The sequence below is a fragment of the Impatiens glandulifera genome, chromosome 1 (genome assembly GCF_907164915.1).
Source record: "Impatiens glandulifera chromosome 1, dImpGla2.1, whole genome shotgun sequence".
NCBI classification, from domain to species: Eukaryota; Viridiplantae; Streptophyta; class Magnoliopsida; order Ericales; family Balsaminaceae; genus Impatiens; species Impatiens glandulifera.
Genome location: NC_061862.1, coordinates 152,988,536 through 153,011,135, shown reverse-complemented (window position 1 = coordinate 153,011,135; position 22,600 = coordinate 152,988,536). Strand labels below are relative to the sequence as shown.

Below are 22,600 nucleotides of genomic sequence, written 5' to 3'. Positions count from 1 at the left end.
ATAGTAATAGTGGATTAATTAATAACAAATTCTATTAAAAGAAGGGAGTAACAAACTTTTAGACTTTAAATCTGTAGTTGGAGTTAGGAGTTAAGAGTTCCTGATATCAACGATCACAGCGAAATAATTATGAGAAGAAGATTTCAATATTATAGAAGAAGAAGAAAACAAAATGAAAAAAGAATATTGATATTATGAATTTAACTGTCCAAGACAAAGAGTCAAATCAGATAATACAATTGGGATTAAAAACTTTCACAGGGTTTTTCATTCATGTCGCATTGGGGAAGTGAGTTCAGCATATATATAACATTTGAATTTCCTAGAATATTCAGTTACACTTGCTTAAAGAGGGAAAAGTGATTTAATAAGATGTGGTTTGTTAATATCAGAAATTGAAACAAACATATAACCAACCCAGATTATCAAGAATTGTAGCATTATCTCCCCTTCAAATATTCGAAGAGACCTTGGCCTGGTCACCCTTTAATGCCCATCATCCAGTCTCTAAAGAGAATTCTTTTATCTTGTTGTTCTACAACTTTTTAATAAGGTTCTGAGATATTTTCAGCATGACCGTAAAGGGTCGAGCTATGGAATCATAGCCTTTGACAAACCTTTGATAACATCTTTTCAATTGTTTTACTGGTTGCGAAACTGGCCATTTTCTCATTGTCTTTAGCTTTTCCGGGTTAGTAGCCACTCTATTTTTATTCGATATATGGTCCAAGTGAAAATTTGTTTGCACCCTAAGCTACATTTTATTTTGTTGAGAAATAACCTTGTTGTTGCAATGTTGTCATGACTAGGTATAAATATAAAAAAAATGCCTACCAGCTCCGACTATACACTAGGGTGTTATCGAAAATTCAGGACAAGTCCTTCCGAATCAGCACCACAGGGGCAACAAAAGAGTCATGGATTCTAATTACTCCCCTATCCAATAAATCATTGACTAATTGCTTAATTTTTTTCTTTCGCAAGGCATGGTACCAGTATGAGCACGTGCACATAGCTTATGTGTCTTCTTTTAATGGGATTCAATGATTTTGTTCCCTAACTGGTGGTAGGCCTTTGAGTTAATGAATAGAGTGTTGAAGTCTTCGAGCAGTCGTTGGAGATCCTCGTGAATCTCTTTAATGTCATTGTGGTGAGTGAAACAAATTGGCCTTCATGTTTACTCCTTATTTGTACCATGAAAGCAACACTATATTTCTTTAATTACTTCTCCAACTGATTGCCTTGTATCAGGTTGATTTGTGCACGAGGTATACCCTGCAAGACTGTGATTCTCCTTTGCTTCTCATAAGAGAGGGTCAATTTTTTGAAATTTCAAGATGAAGGGCCTAAAGTAATCAGTCACTCAATGCCTAGCACTGTTGGGAAAACCCTAACAGAACCACAAAAGAAGAAAACAAAAGAAAGAACACACTAACAGAATTTGATAACGGAGTTCGGCCAAAATGTTGCCTATGTCTCTAAGCACTAAGGCTATCAATTAATAAGGAAGAAGAGATACAAATTTGGGTGCAATAAACCAAAGAGGGGAGAATTTCTTTTATACACTAAGAAACTTCCCCAACTCCCATCATCTTCCGATGTGGGATTTATGCTAATTGTGAATATAGTTTCTTTTATATACTAAGAAACTTCTTTCACTCTCATCATCTTCCGATGTGGGATTTTAATTGTGCCAAAAACAACAAATCTCCACCTTGGCACAATATCCAAATACTAATCTTCAATATTAAAAATAAACCTTCAGTGCTTCCAATTGGCGCTCTTCAGCGCCGACTCAAACGCGGAAGATGTTTACCAAATCTAAACAATTAGATTTGGTTTTCCCCATGTCTTTCATCTCGAACTCTTTACCCAATTGAGCCTTCAATTTATCTACTTCATATTGACTCTTTGATGCTATCAACATATCATCAACGTACAAGAGTAGGTAGATGTAAGACTCATCTTGCAATTTGCGCAAATACACACATGAACTGAATTTGCTTCTTGTGTACTTGTGCTCCATCATAAACTTGTCAAGTCGTTTGTACCATTGTCTCGACAATTATTTCAACATGTACAATGATCTGTTCAACTTGCAAACTCAATTTTCTTTATCAGCAACATTGAATCCATCTGGTTGATAAATGTAGATTTCCTCGTTCAAATGACCGTGTATGTCTGCAGTCTTCACATCTGGTTGAGCTAGCTCCAAATTCATCTGCGCTACTAAGGCCAACAAAATTCTAATGGAAGAGTGTTTAACAACAGGAGAAAGTACCTCATTATAATCACCTCCTTCCTTTTGAGCGTAGTCTTTAACTACCAATTTTTCCTTGTAGCGAACATCAAATTTTTCAGGAAATCCTTCTTTCTTAGCAAAGATTCATTTACAACCAATAGCCTTCTTCTCTTTTCGTAGATGCCTCAACTTGCATGTCTCATTATTTTGAATAGATTGCATCTCATCTTCCATAACACCTCTCCTTTTTTCCATTTTTAGTACTTCGACTGACATCTGAAAAAATGGATGGAACATCATCTACGACTAGAAGTGCATAGGCCGCCATGTCAACAAACCGGCCTGGTTTTTGAATAACTCATCTTGGTCTATTCACAGCAATTGATTCACTTTGTTTTGAAGGTTCTTGGGTCAGAACCTCTTCCACATTTAACTCTTCGTCTGTCGTCGGAGAGTCACTTCTAGTTGGGCTTATCTTTATCTGCTCAAACTCCACCTGTTGCGGAGTACAATCAATCTTGTCTGGTGTTACCTTATTCAACATTGAATAATCATCAAAAGTAACATCTCTACTGATAATGGTTTTCTTTGCATCCAAACACCGGAGGCGACATTCTTTAACTCCTGTAGTAAATCCCATAAAAAGAGTCTTCTTTCCTTGTGGATCCAAATTTGATTCAACTCCATGATAATATACAGTAGAACCAAAAATATGCAAAGAATCATAATCAGTTGCAGGTTTTCCAGACCATACCTCTAATGGAGTCTTGCCACCAAGTGCAGATGATGGTAGGCGATTTACCAAATGTTGAGCGTATGACACAGCTTCTGCTCAAAATTTCTTGTCTAACCCAGCATTAGACAACATACATCGAACTTTCTCCACCAATGTCCTATTCATACGTTCCGATACTCCATTCTTCTGTGGTATTTTTCTGACTGTGAAGTGTCGAACTATGTCACACTCTTGGCATAACTTCTGGAATGGATCATTCTTGTATTCTCCACCGTTATCAGTCCGGAGAATTTTGATCTTTCTTCCTGTCTCGCCTTCAACTTGAGTTTTCTATTTAAGAAAAATCTCAAACACTTCACATTTATTCTTCATAGTAAACACCCACACTCTTCTGGAAAAATCATCAATAAAAGTAACAAAATAATGTCTACCTCCAAGAGAAGGAGTCTTGGCAGGTCCCCAGACATCTGAGTGCACATAATCCAAAATACCCTTGGTATTATGCATAGCAGTGCCAAATTTTACTCGCTTTTGTTTTCCCAGAATACAATGTTCACACAAATCTAACTTACAAACTTTTGTACCTTTCAACAATCCTTGCTTGACAAGAGTTTGCATAGATTTCTCACCAGCGTGCCCCAATCGCATATGCCATATCTTTGTTGCCTCTAACTCCTTAATGCTCCCGGAAGTTGATACACATGATGTCTCATTAACTGTACTACCTTGATAATAATATAAATTATTACTCTTCCTGATAGCTTTCAACATCACTAGCGCTCCAGATATTACCCTAAGAACTCCATTTTCCAATTTCACATGTAGACCTTTCGACTCCAAGGCCCCCAAAGAAATGAGATTCTTTTTCATATTCGGTATGTACCGAACATCTCTAATAATTCTGGTGAATCCATCAGCATTCCTCAGCTTGATTGAACTTATCCCTTTTATTTTACATGTATTAGCATCTCCCATGTAAACAACTCCACCATCTAGCTCCTTAAAGTCAAAGAACCACTTTCGAACTGGTGTCATATGATAAGTGTAGACTGAGTCCAATATACACGCATCAAGATGTGATGTTGTGTGTGACATCGATAAAGAGTATTCTAAATATGCATCACCTTTATTTTCTGCAACATTCGCATCTTCAGAATCTTTCTCTTTCTTTTCAACTTTGGGCAGTTAATCTTCCAATGTCCTTTCTCACGACAGAAAGCACATTCATCTTTGGCAACTCTACTTTCAGATCTTCTTCCTTTCCCTTTTGATTTGCTCTGCTGACGGCCCCTGACCATCAATGCTTCATCTGCTGTACCTACTTTGTTTTTCGTTTTATCCTGCTTTCTCAATTAATGACTATATAAAGCAGAACTTACAGCATCAAGAGAAACATTTCCCTTCCCATGAAGTGACGTTGTTTCTAAGTGTTCAAATTCATCAGGAAGGGACAATAGCAACATCAACGCAAGATCTTCATCCTCAAACTTAACGTCAAGGTTTAACAGATCTGCTACCAATTCATTAAACTTAGTTATATGCTCATTCATAGTAGTACCTGATTGTTAATAAAACCGGAACAGTCGCTTCTTCATAAGGAGCTTATTCTGACCACCCTTCTTCATAAATTTGTCCTCCAATGCTTGCCACAGTTTCTGTGCAGAAGTTTCATTCTTCACAGCATACTTCTGCTCTCTAGACAGGCACGACTGAATTGTTCCGCACGTCAACCGATTCATGATACTCCACTCTTTTTATTCTATATCATATGGCTTTCCGACCTCAATAGCAACATATAGACCCTTCTGAAAAAGATAATCTAGAACATCACCTTGCCACATGCCGAAATTCCCAGTTCCATCAAAGATCTCCACTGCAAACTTCAAATTCGACATCGGTGTCCTCGTCCAGGATGACGAAGGAGTTGACGCCCCTTTTGAAGACTCTACCATGCCAAGGACGAACCTTCGGCTCTGATACCACTTGTTGGGGGAAACCCTGACAGAACCACAAAAGAAGAAAACAAAAGAAAGAACACACTAACAGAATTTGATAACGGAGTTCGTCCAAAATGTTGCATATGTCTCTAAGCACTAAGGCTGTCAATTAATAAGGAAGAAGAGATACAAATTTGGGTGCAATAAACCAAAGAGGGGAGAATTTCTTTTATACACTAAGAAACTTCCCCAACTCCCATCATCTTCCGATGTGGGATTTATGCTAATTGTGAATATAGTTTCTTTTATATACTAAGAAACTTCTTTCACTCTCATCATCTTCCGATGTGGGATTTTAATTGTGCCAAAAACAACAAGCACAATATCGTACACGTTCATGGTAAGCACCTTCATATCTATTTGATAATCATTTCCCTCCATTGACCATTTCATGTCTTGGAAAATACTAGAGCATAATATGTTGGAGTCATCTACCACTCAAATAGACCGCACTTGGGTGGGCATGGTATTCTAGATTATTTTATTTATAATCCTACTATTTATGAAGTTATGGGTGCTGCATATATCAATTAGGATCACCACTAGCAAGTTCCCGGTCTAACCAAGGATTTGGAGTGTTTGAAAATTATTAGAATCGGTCAATGCATGCAAGGAAATGGCAGGCTCTTCCACTACATCAAGATGCAATGGACTATCATAAAAAACCGACTCTAGAGTGGGCTCTTGGAAATATGGTAAGACTTCTTAATCATTAGTCGAGACCATGAATAACTTTGATTTACACTTGTTGTTGGGTTCCCATTTTTCACTACAAGTGTAACATAGGCATTTCCTCCTCTTTTCATCTATTATAGTCGAGTCTATTTGTTTCATGTAGCCTTGATTTATGTTGGAAGAAGACGCATGGGAAGAATGCTTGAGGTCGGTAGTCCGGTTGGTGCTTGGTCAGACCGTGTTAATATTGGATGGCTTGGGCATCAACTGCGGATCAGCGTTGTACAAGTTCCCGCTACTCAACAAGGACCTGTATGTTGCTTCTTGGACCTTAGACATCGACATGGCTTCATTCAAGGTTCCGAGAAACCATAGCCTGATACAATTTGTAATTTCCTCTCTCAACTTAGACAAGTAGTAGTTTATAACATACTCCCTTAGCATACTATATTGTCTTTGGGAAATTGACATGTATTGGAGATTATATTCTTGGACAGAACTGACATGTTTCAGGTTCATCAATTGTGTCATGGGGGTGTAATGTATGGAAGGCCCGAACTACAGCAAGAGGTCTCTCTATAACACCTCTCATGTCATGGCTTCTCTATGGTTGTGTTGTTGCAGATATGACCCATACCACATTCTTGCTTCACTAGTGAAGTGAATGGGAGCAATGTTTAGTTTAATTACATCATTATTCTTATCCACCCTAAAGGACTACTTAGCAGATATAAGTCAGCCCTCCACATCGATCTCATCGAACCAAAGGAAATTAACATTGGTGAGTCGAGTTAGAGGAACATATTGCTGGCCAGGATCGAAGGGCCTATTCGAGGGAGGGCCATGGTAAGAAAAATCATCATAGGGTCTAACATTGGGATCTTAGACAGTACCAGACTCACCACCTTCTATGAATGTCAATCTTTTGTCTGTGGCATTGAACCTTTTGTCCATATTATTACTCAATTCGGTCATGTTCTGTTGTAGGGCAACTTGCATAGAAGTTGATTGTTGGATCAGACCTTCGATTAGGGCTTTAGGAGAATCCATTTCAACTTGATGTCGGGTTTCTATCATCCCAGAATAGAATGGCTCTGATACCATGTTGTTACAACTTAAATCTGTAATTGAGGTTAAGAGTTCTTGATCTCAAGAACTGAGTGAGAAATTTGTGATCAAAGTGCAGCGAAAGAACTATGAGAAGAAGATTTCAAGATTATAGAGGAAAAAGAAACAAAGATGAGAAAAGAATGTTGCTAGTATATATCTAATAGTCCAAGATAAAAAGCCAATTCAGAAAATACAATTGGGATTAAGAACTTTCACAAGGTTTTTCATTCCTACTCTATTGGGGAAATGAGTTCAACATATATAGCAACCGAATTCTCTCAGAATAGTCAGTTACAACTACTCAAAGAGGGAAAAAGGATTTAACAAGATGTAGTTAGATAATAGCAGAAATTGAAACAAACATATAACCAACACTAACTGTTCAGAATTGTAGCACAAACATCCATAATCGACTACTTGCAACTCATGTTTATGTCTCCTCTAACATCCACATGGTTTTGATTTGTTTTATTAAATGTGTTATATCGATTAACCAATGATTTTTGATCAATACGATTGAAAAGTCGAATCGATAGGTTGAGTAGCTACTCAATAAAATTGGTTTTCCAAATAGATTTCTGGAGTACACCAATTTTCCTATCGATTAACTTCATGTTCAAAAATAGACAATTGCTTGCGTCATACAAAAACAAAATTTTGTTATCAGAATAGCTTTGCATAATGATTAATTTATTTTTATATTTAATTCGGCTAGAGAAATCACTAGACCGAGAATTAAACATGTAATTAATTGTGACATTTCTACATATATCAATCGAAACAAATTCATGATACGTCGCAGATGCAGATAAACTTTTGACATTACACCAAATATCGTTCCAAAAACTGATCGAAAATTAATATTCCACAATGAATTTGGATTACTCGCAAAAATTATTCCACATATGTACGCATTTTAAACGACTGCCCCGAAAAATTCGTTTTTTCAAATTTAGAAATAAATATAAGATAGAAATATATATTTTTCAAAATAAATTAAATTAAATCAAATCGTGGAATTGATTCAAACCAGTTTGTAACTTAAGTGTCGTCATCTAATTTTTCTCGTAATATTAGTAAAATTAAATTTTTAGTGTATAGAACAATAACACCATCGGAAAGAGATTTTTTAGGGTTTTGTGGGTTACGCATGAGAAATGACATCGACGTGCGTCCGTTAAAAACGCTCTCTACTTTTAATATTTTTGTCATTTTTTAAAAATAATTTACACTTATTTTATTCCGTTTATTTGTCGACTCATATCCGGTCTAAAGTATTTAGACTATACCCTAAGACTAAATCTAGAGGTAAGAGTTGTTTAGTAGAATAATATTTTAAGTATAATAATTATTATTTACATCAAAAAACATAAGGGAAAATATTATTCCACCTATTTTTACAGTTTTTGAAAAAATTTTAAATCTATCTATTCAAAACATTTAAATATCAAAAATAAGAAAATAAAATAAACTAAATAAATAAAAGAACACAAACAGGGTTTTAGGTCCAATGGGTCACTTCATGCATTGTGCCTAATCAGGGGATTGGGCTGCATTAGGAATTTGGTTTCCAGTTCAGGGCCAGGGTTATGGCTCAGGGCCTAGGCTCACATGCGAGTGAGTCAGATCGTGAGTTGACTTGGCATGTGTAGTAGGAGTGAATCACAAACTCAGACTTCACCGTCTTCCTTTCGATGGATTGGTGGCGCACATCAGCAAAGCTTCGTGGTTCGGCTATCTCCTTCATTATGGGACAAACTCAAATGTCTCTCTCGACATGAGGCTTGCTAGTGGTGTGGTAGTTGGTGTTGCAAGGTGTTTTCAGGTGAACATCAGTTTTTTCTAATTTCTCCAATACCTAAAAAAATAAAATAATAACACATTAATAATAAATTAATTCATTTAAATCTAACCAAATTATCACCTTATTAATTATTTTATATGTTTTGATTTATTTTATTATTATCATTATTTCCTCTTTTTCTAAAATACTTAGAAAATAAATAACATTAATTAATAATAGATTAAATTATTTAAATTACACCTATTCACTAACTTATTTATTTATTTATTTGTGACATTTGAGGTTTTATTTTATTAAAAATAAATGATTCTAAATTAATTATTTTGGGATTTAACTGATATGACATTATCTTTTTAAAATAATTTTATTTTCCAATTTTCGTGCAATTAGTCCGTATATGATTTTAGAAAAATATTTTTAGATTTGGAATTATTTTAAAATATAAATTGGGAAGTTAAAATAAGTGTCTACAACATACATACAATAAAATTTCTTTAATGTTATACCCCACTAAATAATTAGATATTTTTGTGAATCAACGAGACCAATTTTAACCATACTTACATTTATCGATGCTCAAAGACTATTCGATAATATTGCAAATGTACTACACAATTTTGATAAAAGAGCTTTATTAAATTAAATTAAATTAAATCTCAAATATACAGTACATTGTAATCTTTAAAACGTTTAACCTTCTTTCAATTAACTAAATGACAAAACAATAAATTAGAATATCTTCATAGAAATTTACACATTTTCTCTCTGTTTTCATCGCACACTCTTGGAAGAATTAATAAATACAATGAGAAGGACATCCTCGGGGAGCGCTGGTTAGATGACGACGAGAGTCATTCTATACTTATGGCTGTCGACCTCGTCAAGCATCACAGTTTCCCACACTCTTTGTGCTTGTAGGTTCACATGCATATTTAATGTCTACACCGAGTAGTTACTCTATGTGAGTAATGGATATGAGAGCATCACATTCTCTTCTCTTCTGATCTTCATTTTCGTCGCATCTCTAGTTGATTTTGTCGACGACATGTTCTTCAGATAGACTCTGAAACCAAATGTTGGTTCTGATTATCGAATCTTCTAATAACAATGATAAAAATAAAAATAAGAAAAATTTGGGAAAAACAATGATAATTATGTTGAAGAGAAAAAGTTTTAGGAGTCTTAAGTGTTATGTTTTAACATTTACAATAGATTAGTTCAGAAATAAAAAACTACTCATACACAAACCCAAGTCTATTAATAATTAAATAAATCATAATGGTATAAAAGACAATAAAAACCAATAATTTTTAATTTTGCTGAAAATCAATACTTATACTCACCCCTTCAGAATGTAATATATAAACATAACTAGAAAGAAAAAAGATAAACCAGTTTGACGGAAAAAAAGAGAAGATAATAGATAGACAAATAAAGATAAAAAAGAATATTGATTAATCACGATAAAAAAGACTAGAAAATAAAAAATATTTTAGTACAAAATATCATATACATAGTGTGAGGTTATATAATATTCTTATAATGGTAAAATAATAATAATAAAAGACAACTAAATAAAATAAAATCAAATAATAATAAATAATAATGAGACACAACAAAGCTAGCTGATTTGTTTGTACAGGCCTGAAGATTGTTCCTTTACAAATCACTGTTATAAAAAATGGAGGCCCAGCCCAACCCAAGTTACCCAACCACTGCAATTTGTCTAGGTCTACTTTCTCTTTCTCTCTTTTACGCATACTCCATGGATTCTCTTTACAACACATACGTAAAGCTTCTCATTTTCGACCTCCTTTCTCTATCTCCAACCTCCTCTACCTCAACCGCCTTCTCCCGCAAGGGCAAACTTCTCTCCCGCGCCGAAACCCTAGGAATCGTCACGACTCGAGAGATCAAATCCGGCAAATTCATCAAATTTACCGTCGACGACGGCACCGGCTGTGTTACCTGTGTCCTCTGGCTGAACCATCTAAGCTCCCCTTACTTCTCTCGTCGAAGTCCGTCGGATGTTCAAATCCTGGCCGATATCGCCGCTCGGTTTTCTTCACAGATTCAACTCGGGGAGGTCGCGAGGGTGCGAGGGAGGATCACTTCGTACAAAGGTATGATCCAAATTACAGTTTCGGATGTTTTGATTGAGAAAGATCCGAATATTGAGATACTTCATTGGCTTGATTGTATTAAGTTGGCTCGTAAGTGTTACGATGTTGTTTGATCTTCTTCTTCTTTGACCTAGACTAGATAGTGTATTTATTGCTCTTCTGAGATTATTAATGTCTAACATTTCTCTTCTTCCATTGTCGCGGCTTTGATTCATTGGTTTTACTGTAAATTAATTAGGAATTGTGAGATGATGGAGATTAATTTTGGTTTTCAAAATAAATTTATTAATATATTATCTCATCTAAATTCATATTTTATAATTTATATTTATTTATATCATTTTAAAAAATAATTTGAATATTTGGTAAGATCGTCCCCCAACAAAGATATTGTTCATGAGTTTGGTTTAGGGTTATTCAAGATACTTAATTCGAGTTTCTCGGATTTTTATTTTTTTAAGTAATATAATTGAAATTTGAATTCGGTTTATTCAAATTCGTTGTTGAATTCGAATTCGGTCAGATTTTCAGTTCAGTTGTATTGTTTATTACCTAATTTAATATATAATTATATTTAATAAAATGTATAATAAAAATAAATAATAAAAAATGAGTTTGAATTTTGAATTAAAACTCTTAGAGGGGTGAAAAATTATCGATATTATAGGTATATTAAAATTGTAGTACCACAATTTATCAAAAATATGAATTTTTAAGGTATACCGAAAAAAATGTAAGGTATGGATGAATTTTTAAGGTAAAAAAATGTCCGATACCAAAATTATTGGTACTACCCAAATAGTATTTATATATTAAAATATATATATATATATATATATATATATATATATATATATATATATATAATACTTTTAAGAAAATAATATTCAGTATAGAGTATTATCTCTACCTTATTGTTTATATTGATTTTTTTAATTTAATATGTTTTTTTAGTTATTAAAAGTATAATACCATATCGAAATTATAGTATATCGAAATCAAGATAAGGTAAATAGAATTTTTTGTATATCGAAATTTTCGGTAATATATAAGGTATTAATAAAACATTAAGGTATACCGTATCGACCCACCCTTAGAAACCCCAACTCAAAAATCAAATCAAAATCGTATTTGAATTCGAATTGGATTAAAATTTTGATGCGAAAATAAATTTCGAATTCGGTTAGACCAAATATTCAATATACCCTATGAGACAATAAAAGTTAAGGAGAATTAGAGTTGCGATGAGAATATCTTTGATCTCGAATTGACACGTTATCATCCTTAATGATCTACATAAAAAAAATTAAAAAACAAAAAGAAAATATTCTTTCAAAATTTAGCATTACATGATTTTTTAATTTTCTTTTAGATCCTTGCCCCAGACTTTGGTTAATGTATTCTTAAATTGCAGATGCAGTCATATTATTATATATAATATATTTTTTTAATTTTAAGAAGACCCTTTTTACTTTAAGAGTATAATTTAAAAAGTTATCATCATGTAATTTCATACAAATTATCCAAGAATAAAGAACTTGAGGGCCAAAAATATAATAACCAGGCTTTCTTTTTTTACAGAACTAAAACAAGGTTTCAAACTCAATTTCATCTAAATTTTATGTTGTGAATTGAAAAGTCAAACTTGATGATTTCGTCCAGACAATAATTTTGTCCAAAAAGATTTTTAACACCTTAAGCAAGTTTCAGACATTTTAAATAATTAAATTTTATTTTAAAAAATAATAATTTTGACAAGGACACTGTTTATTAGTTTTCAATTTGAGCAAATGTGAGAAATTTTAATTATTTGTGGCTTAACAAAAAAGCAGACAAATCGCCTATGACAGTATAAAATAATATTCTATGTCATCTTATTTAACATTATATAGTCCCTTTTATTACTAAAAAACAAAGCTGTATTTAAATTAATTGAATTGTCATTATCTATCTATCTATCTCATTTTTTTTTTCAAATTAATGGACCCTTATAAGCCGTCCTTACTCCCTCATCATAGTTGTCGGTTTGAAAAAAAAAAAAATTCTCCCTTTCTCATTCTAATAATATAATATAATATATTTCTCCTATTTTATTTTATAATTAGGCTGGCATACCTTTAGTATGACTTCTATTAATTATTATCAATATTTAATCTTCACTTTACAATATTCCATAGTCTTCAACAACTTTATAATTTCTTGGGTTTGATCTTTTTGAAACTGATTTTTTTTTTTCATAATCTCAATTTGATAGAAAAATAGAAAGAAATACTGAAATGATTGGGTCAACCAACGTTTTCATATTTGCTGTCCATTCTTTAATTCTATTGTCAAAAATATCTATATTAATGGTTTCGTATATAAATAATTTTAAAATTGGAGTTGAATTTATAACCAAAAAAACTGTCTATATAACTTAATTAAACATATTTTATTGTATTCATTAACTTATTTATAATATAAATTATATACAGTTATTCATATGTTTATTCCGTTGCCAATTTTTATTTCAATATTTATAAGAAAATTTTATTAGGCTGTTTATAATTTTTTTCAATTCATTAGCTCAAATATTTCACAAAAGTAATTTTTAAATGAAAAATCATAACTATAGGTCTTTCTAAACTAAAAAATCAATTTTTATTTGGAATTTGTTTATAAAATGTTGCAAGTCATTTTTTAAAAAGAATATTTTTTTTTCAAATTTACATATAGATTAAATTTCAAAAAATATTTTTAAATAAACTATTTTTTTTTTATCATGCTGGTTACAATATGATTCTATGAATCCATTTGATTGAATAAGATACTTATTTTGAACACTTAAGTTTTTCTTTGAAATAAACTCTCAACTTATGCTAGTTACCAAAAGTGAACCTTCAACTTTATTTATAGTAATGTGAATTAATTGAGATATTTTTTCTGTTTTTTTAAAACTATTTGAAGTAAAATAACTCAAATCTCAAATGGATGAGTATATGAACAGTCCAGCGAACAATTTCATTGATTTTTTAATTTTTAGTTAATATTTACTCCATGTTATTTATTCATGGTCATAAACTCAACTATTTTATAATAAATAAGTAGTTTAATTATAGTTCGATTTCCAATTCGAACGTTTAAAGTAGATGTCATTGTTATTAGGTTGATTCTAGCTTCAAACATAAAAATAAAAATTACTTAATTAAATTATAATATATATATATATATATATTGTAAATAAAAAAATACAATCAAAAGGAGAAAAAATCAAATAAATTCTTAGATCAATTATATTTATTATGAGACTAGGGTGAACATTTAAATTTAAATCGGCCTTTCTAATCATTGTGTTAATTAATTAGTTGATTAGATGGGCAGATATACAATTTTATAAAAAAAAATTAATTTACTAGGATTAGATATAAGGTTTATTTAAATAAATAACCAACCAAATATACATTTAATATATTAATTAAGGTTATGATCGGGCAAATAAAATTTAACATTTATACTAACTTAATTCTTGCATTTTCTTAACAAAGAAAAAAAATATTATTTGAAGTTATTAGTATATCAATATCCTAATATTATCAAAATTGATAAAATATCTGATAAATCCATGAAATTGATCAAATATCTGATAAATCCAATTCCACCAATATAAAGTTAAATGCATGGTCCTGATTAAATATAATCCGATGTGACAAATTTAAATATATTCAAAACTTACTCTCCACAAACCACAATAATCCCTATTTAACATCAATTCATTCTATTTTGTTTTAAAGAATTAAAAAAAGAAGAAACAAGTACATTTTTTTTGTGTATCTTCTTTGGATCTCCTCTTAATAATCGTTATGTTGCGTTAAATTTGATAAAAGTGACATGAATAATGTAATATTAGTCAAACTAAAAATATTAATTTTTAAATATAACTTAGAAATCAAAATGAAAGATCAAGGATCAGTTTGATCATTCCTTCATTTTCATGGGGGCTTTCTACAAATTAATGCCCACTTTCCCTCTTTCCCACATTCTCCATTAGTCCCTCAACTGGTCCTACTTCCTCACTACCAAGTGCCAATTTCTCTCTCTTCCAGAAATGCGAATCATTCTCTTTCTATCTCATTTAATTTACTGATGAACAGAAAATAGAGCATAGTTATGGAAGTAGTGAAAGTCTGAAAGAAGAGAAAAGAAGAAGAAGAACCCACAAAGGAAATGAACAATCTTGAATAAAACAAGATTTGCTTGAAAGTTGCAGGTTATTTCCTCTCTCTCTCCATTTAAAATCGGACCCAAAAGGATACTTGAATGTCCCACTACATCTCATTGGCCTCTTCTTTTATTCATTCTCATCTTGTTCACTGTTTCTCTCTCTACCTTTACTAAATTGAACTTAGTGCGGTTCTAAGAAGAAGCTAGGATTGGGCAAAAATGACTCAGTTTGAAAATTTGAAGAAATTAAAGCGTCTTTATCTTCTTGAACCCTTACCCAAGATTCTTGGTCTATTCTTTCTCTCTTTATGCATCATCTGCTGTTTCTTTTTCTTGGATTATCGAGAAGCTATCTTTAATGGGCAAGAAGTTTCAATCCGATGGGCTGGTTTGAATGTTTCGTTGTTTAAGAACCAAAGGCCGAGCTTTCTCGAACAGGGCGGAAGTTATTGCAACGTTTTCGATGGGAATTGGGTTTGGGATGAAAGTTATCCTTTGTACAAGTCTGAAGATTGTTCCTTTTTAGATGTCGGTTTTCGTTGTTCTGAAAATGGAAGACCTGATAATTTCTACACTAAATGGCGATGGCAACCCAATAACTGTAACTTGCCTAGGTAAGAAAACGAGTCTGTTTTCTTTATTTTTCATTGAAATTTAGATTGTTGATTGATTGAAAAAAACAGATTTGATGCGAAGAACATGTTGGAAAAGCTTAGGAATAAACGGCTTGTGTTTGTTGGAGATTCGATTGGAAGAAATCAATGGGAATCGATTCTTTGTATGCTTGCTTCTGTAATAACTGATAAGAGTTCAATTTATGAAGTGAATGGGACACCAATTACAAAGCACACAGGCTTTTTAATTTTCAAGTTTCGCGATTTCAACTGTTCTGTTGAGTATTACCGGTCCCCGTTTCTTGTCGCTCAGAGCCGGCCTCCTGCCGGAGCTCCGAAACAAGTTAAGGTTACTTTAAGGTTGGATAATTTGGAATGGAATTCTCACCAATGGAGAGATGCAGATTTTCTTGTTTTCAATTCTGGTCATTGGTGGAATTATGAGAAGACCATTAGAGAGTATGTAATAGTAATAATATCTATAATTCAAATTTGAATCAAAGAATGTATGAAATAATTTGAGTTTTTTGATTCAGGGGATGTTTTTTTCAAGAAGGAGATGAAGTTAGATTCGAAATGAGTGTAGAGACAGCGTTTAAGCGATCAATTGAAACGCTTGTTAAATGGATAGGCGATGAAGTTAATCTCGATAAGACCCATGTCTTCTTTCGAAGCTACGCCCCTATTCATTTCAGGTTTGAAAACCAAATCCCTTTTTCATATTCATTTTTAGTTAGTGTATTGATTTCAATTACTCAAAACAGAGGTGGGGATTGGAGGACTGGTGGAAACTGTCACCTTGAAACGCTGCCTGATTTCATTTCACCCCAGGTTCCTCAAAACATGTCAAGTTACTTGAGGATTGTGGATAAAGTGTTAATGTTATCTATTCAATCGCGGAAGAAGAAACTGTTGGATTTGTTAAACGTGACTGATATGTCATCGAGGAGAAAAGATGGTCATTCATCTTTGTATTATTTGGGTTCGAAGAAGGTCCCTCTTCACCGGCAGGATTGCAGTCATTGGTGTCTTCCCGGGGTACCAGATACATGGAATGAACTTCTATATGCTCTATTCTTGAAGAAGGAATTAAACCATAATAATAAATTCAGACATAAAGATCATTAATAGAGTAATCAATGCATATAAATGAGATATAGATCATACTCTAATTGTACAATGAGAATTCAAACACTTGAGATGTTATTGAAAATGAAATTGTTGGTCTTCAAGATTGAGTTTTTATTCTGCATTTGTTTGTATTCTTTACTAATCATCAAATGGGTATTGTTCATACCTCATGGTGCAATCAACAAGAACAGCTCGAGCTCCGATCCGGGTGACACAAGTGGTGAACATGGCGGAATTAGCTGCCCGGAGACAATTTGTGCAGTCGGAGGCTGTGAGGTTGTTTGTACAGGCGGCGTGGCCGTAAGCGAAGGCGTTTGGATAAGGTGAGATATTGTGGAAATCTTTTTGAGGATGGGAAGGTGTAAGGGATTGGAGTTCTGATAGGATGTAGTTTAGGCTGATGGAAAAAGGGTCGCCGGCGGTGAAGACGCCGGAGTTGCAGAGGACTGTTGCGATTTTGGTGTTGGGTGTACTAATTGTTGCTGTTAAATGTCCGATTAGTATAATCAGGAGAATTTGTTTCGTTTTTTCGAGAAAACCCATTTCTTTCTCTCTCTTGATGAGTCTGTTCGGAGTCGACTGTCTTGAATTCTTGATACAGTTTCACACCATTGACTCCATCGACGATGAAGAAGCAAGTTTGTCGTTTTATATATATATATTATATTTTATTTTATTTTCACTATTTGTTAATTGGGTCGGCCTGCTTAGATTTTAAATTTTAAAATTTTTGACCTTAATAAAAAAAAATGTATTTTTTATGTGGTTTGTTGACTTGGAGCTTGTTTGATTTTTTTTTTTTGTTTTTTTATAAAACTTGTTTGATTTTTTTTTTTAAATTTAATAACTATTTTGTCTTTTAAATAGATGAGAGAATAATGAAATAAAGAGAAATATTGAACTTTGAATAAAAATTATAATATTAAAGAACACATTCTTAATGAAAAATAGAAACTAAATATATTTTTCGTGTCTCGAAGTAGAAAAATTATTGTTTGAAATGTTTGTGGGTTAAATGATTGTGTAAAGAGAGGTATCATTAAGTCACTAATGAGAATTCTTAGTTTTTGTTTGTTTTTTTTAATAAATGAGAGCTAGCATTACACCCACAACCATGACCCTCCGCTTAGGCGATATATATTGCTTTAGTGAGACTAACATTTGGAAAATTGATCAATAGATCGTTAAGAATCTATGTAATTGGCGGTTGTGTGGTTGTGAGGTTTTTGATTAAGGGCACCGGGTGTAATTCTTGTGGCATGGAAGAAAGACATATATGATAAAATAGATGTTAATTTGGGTAGATACTCGAATAACATTCAATTAAAATATCGGGAGGATAATTTTCTATGGGTAATTTCTACGTTCTATGGACCGATTCTATCATAATTTAAAACAAAGTTCTTTAATGAAATGAAGAACGCGGTGAATCTTTAAGACTTACCAATTGTTTTTGTAGGCAACATGAACGAAGTTAGATCCCCGTCTAAAAAGAAAGGGACCAATAGGCTTAGTAGCTTAATGCACGAGTTTTCAAAGACAATTGAAGATCTTGAACTTATCGACTCGCCTTTAGAAGGCGGTCAATTTACCTTTAGGAGAGGTAATAACAATGGGGGTTAAGTTCATTCTCGTATCGATAGATTTCTAATTAATGAATCTATTTTCGAGGGTTTTCTAATATATTTCAAAAGGTCTTTCCATGAAGTTGTTCAGATCACCGACCGATTTTGATGGAACGTCGTATGATGGAGAGAACATGTCGACCATTTAGATTCGAAAATAAATAGTTGATCAAGGAACACTTTATATCGCGTGTCAATCATGGTGTGTGAGTCAGACATCAGTTGGTTTTTCGTCACGTAAACTCTTTGTGAACTTAAGGAATCTACATAAGCTTCTCAAAAGCTGGTTCGTGGGAGATTGTGCTTTATTTTATGCTAAAATTAATGATTTGTATAATGAAATTAATGTCATTGACGGCTGAAGAGATTTGTGAACTCTTCGCTAAGGAGGTTAGTTCTCGGATTCACATTGTTAGTAAGTTGCTCAATATCTGTAAGGAGAAAAAATTGGGGCACGCCAGCAAAGTAGAGTTATATGGTTGAAAGTCGGAGATAGAAATACTAAAATTTTCCATGGAATCTCTAAAGCGCAAACAATGAATAATGTGATTTATTTGATCTTGATCGAGAAGGAAGTTCATGATACCAAAAATTTCTACGAGTATTGTTAAATTTTATAAGGATTTGTTAGCCATTTAAAGTCAGACCTAAATTGAATGATATTATTTTTTATTCAATTAGCTTAGCGCAAAAAGATATGTTGGAGGCTTGGTTTTTGTTGGAAGAGGTTGAGAAAGCCATTAAGGGATGTAAAAGTGATAAAGCGTCGGGTTTACTTTTGCATTTTTTAAGAAGGCCTGATTTTTTCTTAAGACAAGAATTATGGAAGCAATTGATCATTTTTTTTTTATCATTTTTCATCCTTTGATAAGAGTTAGAACTCTACTTTTATATGTCTTATTCATAAAGCTCTAGAGACTATTGATGTGAAGAACTTTAGGCCTATTAGTCTCGTTTCATCTTTCTATAAGATTGTCGCAAAATGTTTGGCCAACAGATTGAGAAATGTATTAGAGACTAGTCATATCTAGTAATTAGATGACATTCATCAAATGTCGTCAAAAATATGATGTTGTATTAATAGGTAATGAGTGCATTGACTCAGCTAAGTCAAGAGGTGACAAATGTACTAAGTCAAGTTAGACATCGAAAAAGCTTATGATCACGTAAATTAGGAGTTTTTGTTTGATGTAATGGACAAAATTGGAATGGGTGCGAAATGGATTGAGTGAATTAGATTTTGTCTCTCGACGCCTAAGTTTTTTGTAATTGTTAACGGTAGTTCTCAGGGATTTTTCGAGAGTTCCTGAAGGATTAGACAAGATGATCCATTTTCTCTTTTTTTGTTCGTTATTGTTATGGAATCTCTTTAAAAAATAATAGCGTTCGCAAAAATCTCGGGACTCATCCGTAGAGTGAGTTGTGAGTTAAGAAGATATCATTTTCCTATATCAAATTTGCTTTTCGCTGATGACTTTCTATGCATGGTTCATGTTACATACAGAAATTTTAAACACCTTCAGAATATTTTATGGGTATTCGGTGTATGTTCCGGTCTTCAAGTGAATCTTAATTAGTCAAATATCTTTTTTTCAGATCCTGTTTCAAATAGAAGAAGGATGATGTTGGTAAATATGTTGGGGTTCAGAATTGGTGATTTTCCATCAACATACCTTGGCATGTCATTGGGTGCTTACGATTTAAGGTCTCTTGAGATCCGATTATCACTAAAATTGAATGTAAACTGTTTCGATGGAAAAATAATATAATCTCAAAAAGGGATCGGTTAATCCTCATTAAGAGTGTGTTGTCATCTATGTCCACATATATGATGTTTTTATTCATTCTTTCTAAGAGTGTGGCGGTGAAAATGGAGAGAATAATGTGTAAATTCTATGTGAATCCTCTAACTCATCATTTTATCCTTTAATTAGTTGGGATAATATTAATTGTAATAAAGATCAAGGAGATTTGTAGGGAATGGTTCTTCGACCAATTTTTGGGACGACAGTTAGTGTAGTGTCAAAAGTCTTGCTACGACATATCCTAATTTCATTACTATATGTAGAAATGCCACAATTAATGACATGTTTGATCCTCAATCTTGTGGTTTAGCTAGCCGAATTAGATATATAATGAGATTAAAAGTTATGGAGAGTTCATCTCATAATAAATTTTACTTTTGGTAGAACGCAAACAAGTGTCACCGTCTAAACAAGACATTATGCGTTGGAAACATTGATAGTTTTAATGTGATGCATTGTTATAATTTGTTCGCTAAGAATAGTTCATATAATTTTTATTGGGAGAAACTTTGAGAGTCAAAGATTCTATCCAAGATCTCGTTCTTTGGATGAAGCGTTATTCACGGTAGAATTCTTACTGATAATATGTGCATGAAAAAAGTTGTATTATGGTTAGTCGTATGTGTTACGAGGAGGTTGAATCAGCAACTCGCTTACTTTTGAATTGTCGAAAGGTGATTAGTATCTGAAGTCTTTTGTGGAGTATCACTGAGATTCATTGGGTGATGCACGAGTCTTTGGATAGTTGTTGAGAAATTTAGATTGATGCGGCTAATATGGAAGAACTACATAATTGGGTTACCATCCCAATTATTTTTTTGGTGGACTATCTAGTTGAAGAGAAATCGTCAAACTTTCACTGATCGTAGTCGTCCGATGCGTATAATTTATAATGTTTTTATTATGATGTTTTCTAAGATTCATTCCGGAAAACCGGTAGAGTTCGTCGGGGAGTTAATTGTTCTTCTCGAGGACTTACGAGCTCGATAACCTATTAAATAACGTTTTTTATTTTCTTTTTCTTTCATGTCATATTTTTGTCGTTGTGTTTAAACGATTTTTATCATTTTTAATATACATGGATCTTTAAAAAAACTAAATATTTAAAAAATATACAAATTATTATCTTTAAAAGAGGAATAATTAAAACGAAAAAAATGATTGGAGAAATTTGAAAGGGCAGGATCTACTATCCAAGGCATGTCTCATTCTTCAAACCACTTTAAAATTCTTCTCTCTCTTGATGAAAAGTTATTCTCTCTTTATATAATTTTAAAGTGTTTTGAAGAATGAGATATGTCTTGGGACAGCAGATCCGTTTCATTTGAAAGAAAGAAAATGTAAAGAAATGACGTGGCGCAATCTGATTAATTAAAAAATAATAAAAAATTTCTTTTTACTCTCTTCTTCTACTTTTTCTAACTAATAACGTGATGTCATGTCATTTCCTTCCTCAATCACTTCTCAATTAAAATAATGATTAAACATATATCTGAGTATATATCTGAGTACGAGGTTTTTTTTTTTTGTTAACCATGTCTACCTTAAAAAATTAATAAAAAATTTATTTTTAATAAAATTTGAACCCAAATTAAATAAAAATTATCAATTTTTATTTTGAACCACAACAACATTTTAGGTTTAAAAAAATCTAGTCTCACATAATAATAATAATAATAATAATAATAATAATAATAATAATAATAATAATAATAATAATAATAATAATAATAATATTATTATTATTACATTAATTATTGAAATATTGACACCATGCATGGAGAATTGATAATTATTTGTTTTTGTATATATAGCTTTATGTTTGTGTATGATCAAAAGAAAAATGAAGATATATAGCTGTAAGTATGAATGAGGATTCCCATTTGTAGAGAATTAAACCCAAAACAAGATTACTAACCACTATGTAATTAAATAAAATATCAAAATTAGTTAAGTATTTTTTGGGCTGGACTGCACAGATTCATCTTGCTGATATGGGCCTCTTGAGAAATTTCCTTTTCAATTATTATTATTAACCCACTTTTTATTTAGTTCAATATACTGTAAGTTAAACCTTCAAAGTTAGGCAATTATTATATATAGGCGCGTTCTCAAGGTATTAATTAAATGATGTTTTGATAAAAAAAAAAGAAGAAGATGTAATGTTTAGGATAAGTAGCATAATATTGTGTTAGAGTTAGTTTTATCTTTGATTTTTTTTGGGTTTTTACTGTTTTTTTCCTAAACAAAATCTATTGGACCATGAATATCTGATTAAATTTTTAAAAAAATAGGATTGAGTACTTTTCTCTTTATATATCTTGAATGAATTAAAAATAATTAAATAAAGATTTTGATATTTGATAAATAGAAGAGTGATTTATATGAATAGATGAAAATAAAGAAAGATAAGCCCATAAACTCATATATTGGACCATGAATATCTGACTAGTGTTGTGTTAAAAATTGGAAAACAATAAAAAATCGCACCGTAATTGAGCCGATCCGATCTGATCTGAATCGATTGGATGCGGATTT

The 22,600-nt window shown here is 32.2% G+C and overlaps 3 protein-coding genes across 3 annotated transcripts; 2 read left to right on the top strand and 1 right to left on the bottom strand.

The window, feature by feature from the left end:
- The first annotated feature begins 10,290 nt into the window (after positions 1-10,290).
- LOC124915914 (CST complex subunit STN1-like) lies at positions 10,291-10,907 on the top strand. The gene has a single exon (XM_047456665.1). It carries the CDS (start codon positions 10,330-10,332, stop codon positions 10,798-10,800), a length of 471 nt encoding a protein of 156 aa, XP_047312621.1. The 5' UTR covers positions 10,291-10,329; the 3' UTR covers positions 10,801-10,907.
- A 3,864-nt stretch (positions 10,908-14,771) lies between these two features.
- LOC124920208 (protein trichome birefringence-like 11) lies at positions 14,772-17,317 on the top strand. Its single transcript, XM_047460643.1, has 4 exons — positions 14,772-15,501; positions 15,571-15,960; positions 16,038-16,196; positions 16,266-17,317. Exons 1-4 carry the CDS (start codon positions 15,107-15,109, stop codon positions 16,627-16,629), a joined length of 1,308 nt encoding a protein of 435 aa, XP_047316599.1. The 5' UTR covers positions 14,772-15,106; the 3' UTR covers positions 16,630-17,317.
- Positions 16,771-17,175, bottom strand: LOC124920210 (antifungal protein ginkbilobin-like protein). The gene has a single exon (XM_047460647.1). It carries the CDS (start codon positions 17,173-17,175, stop codon positions 16,771-16,773), a length of 405 nt encoding a protein of 134 aa, XP_047316603.1.
- Positions 17,318-22,600: the final 5,283 nt, after the last annotated feature.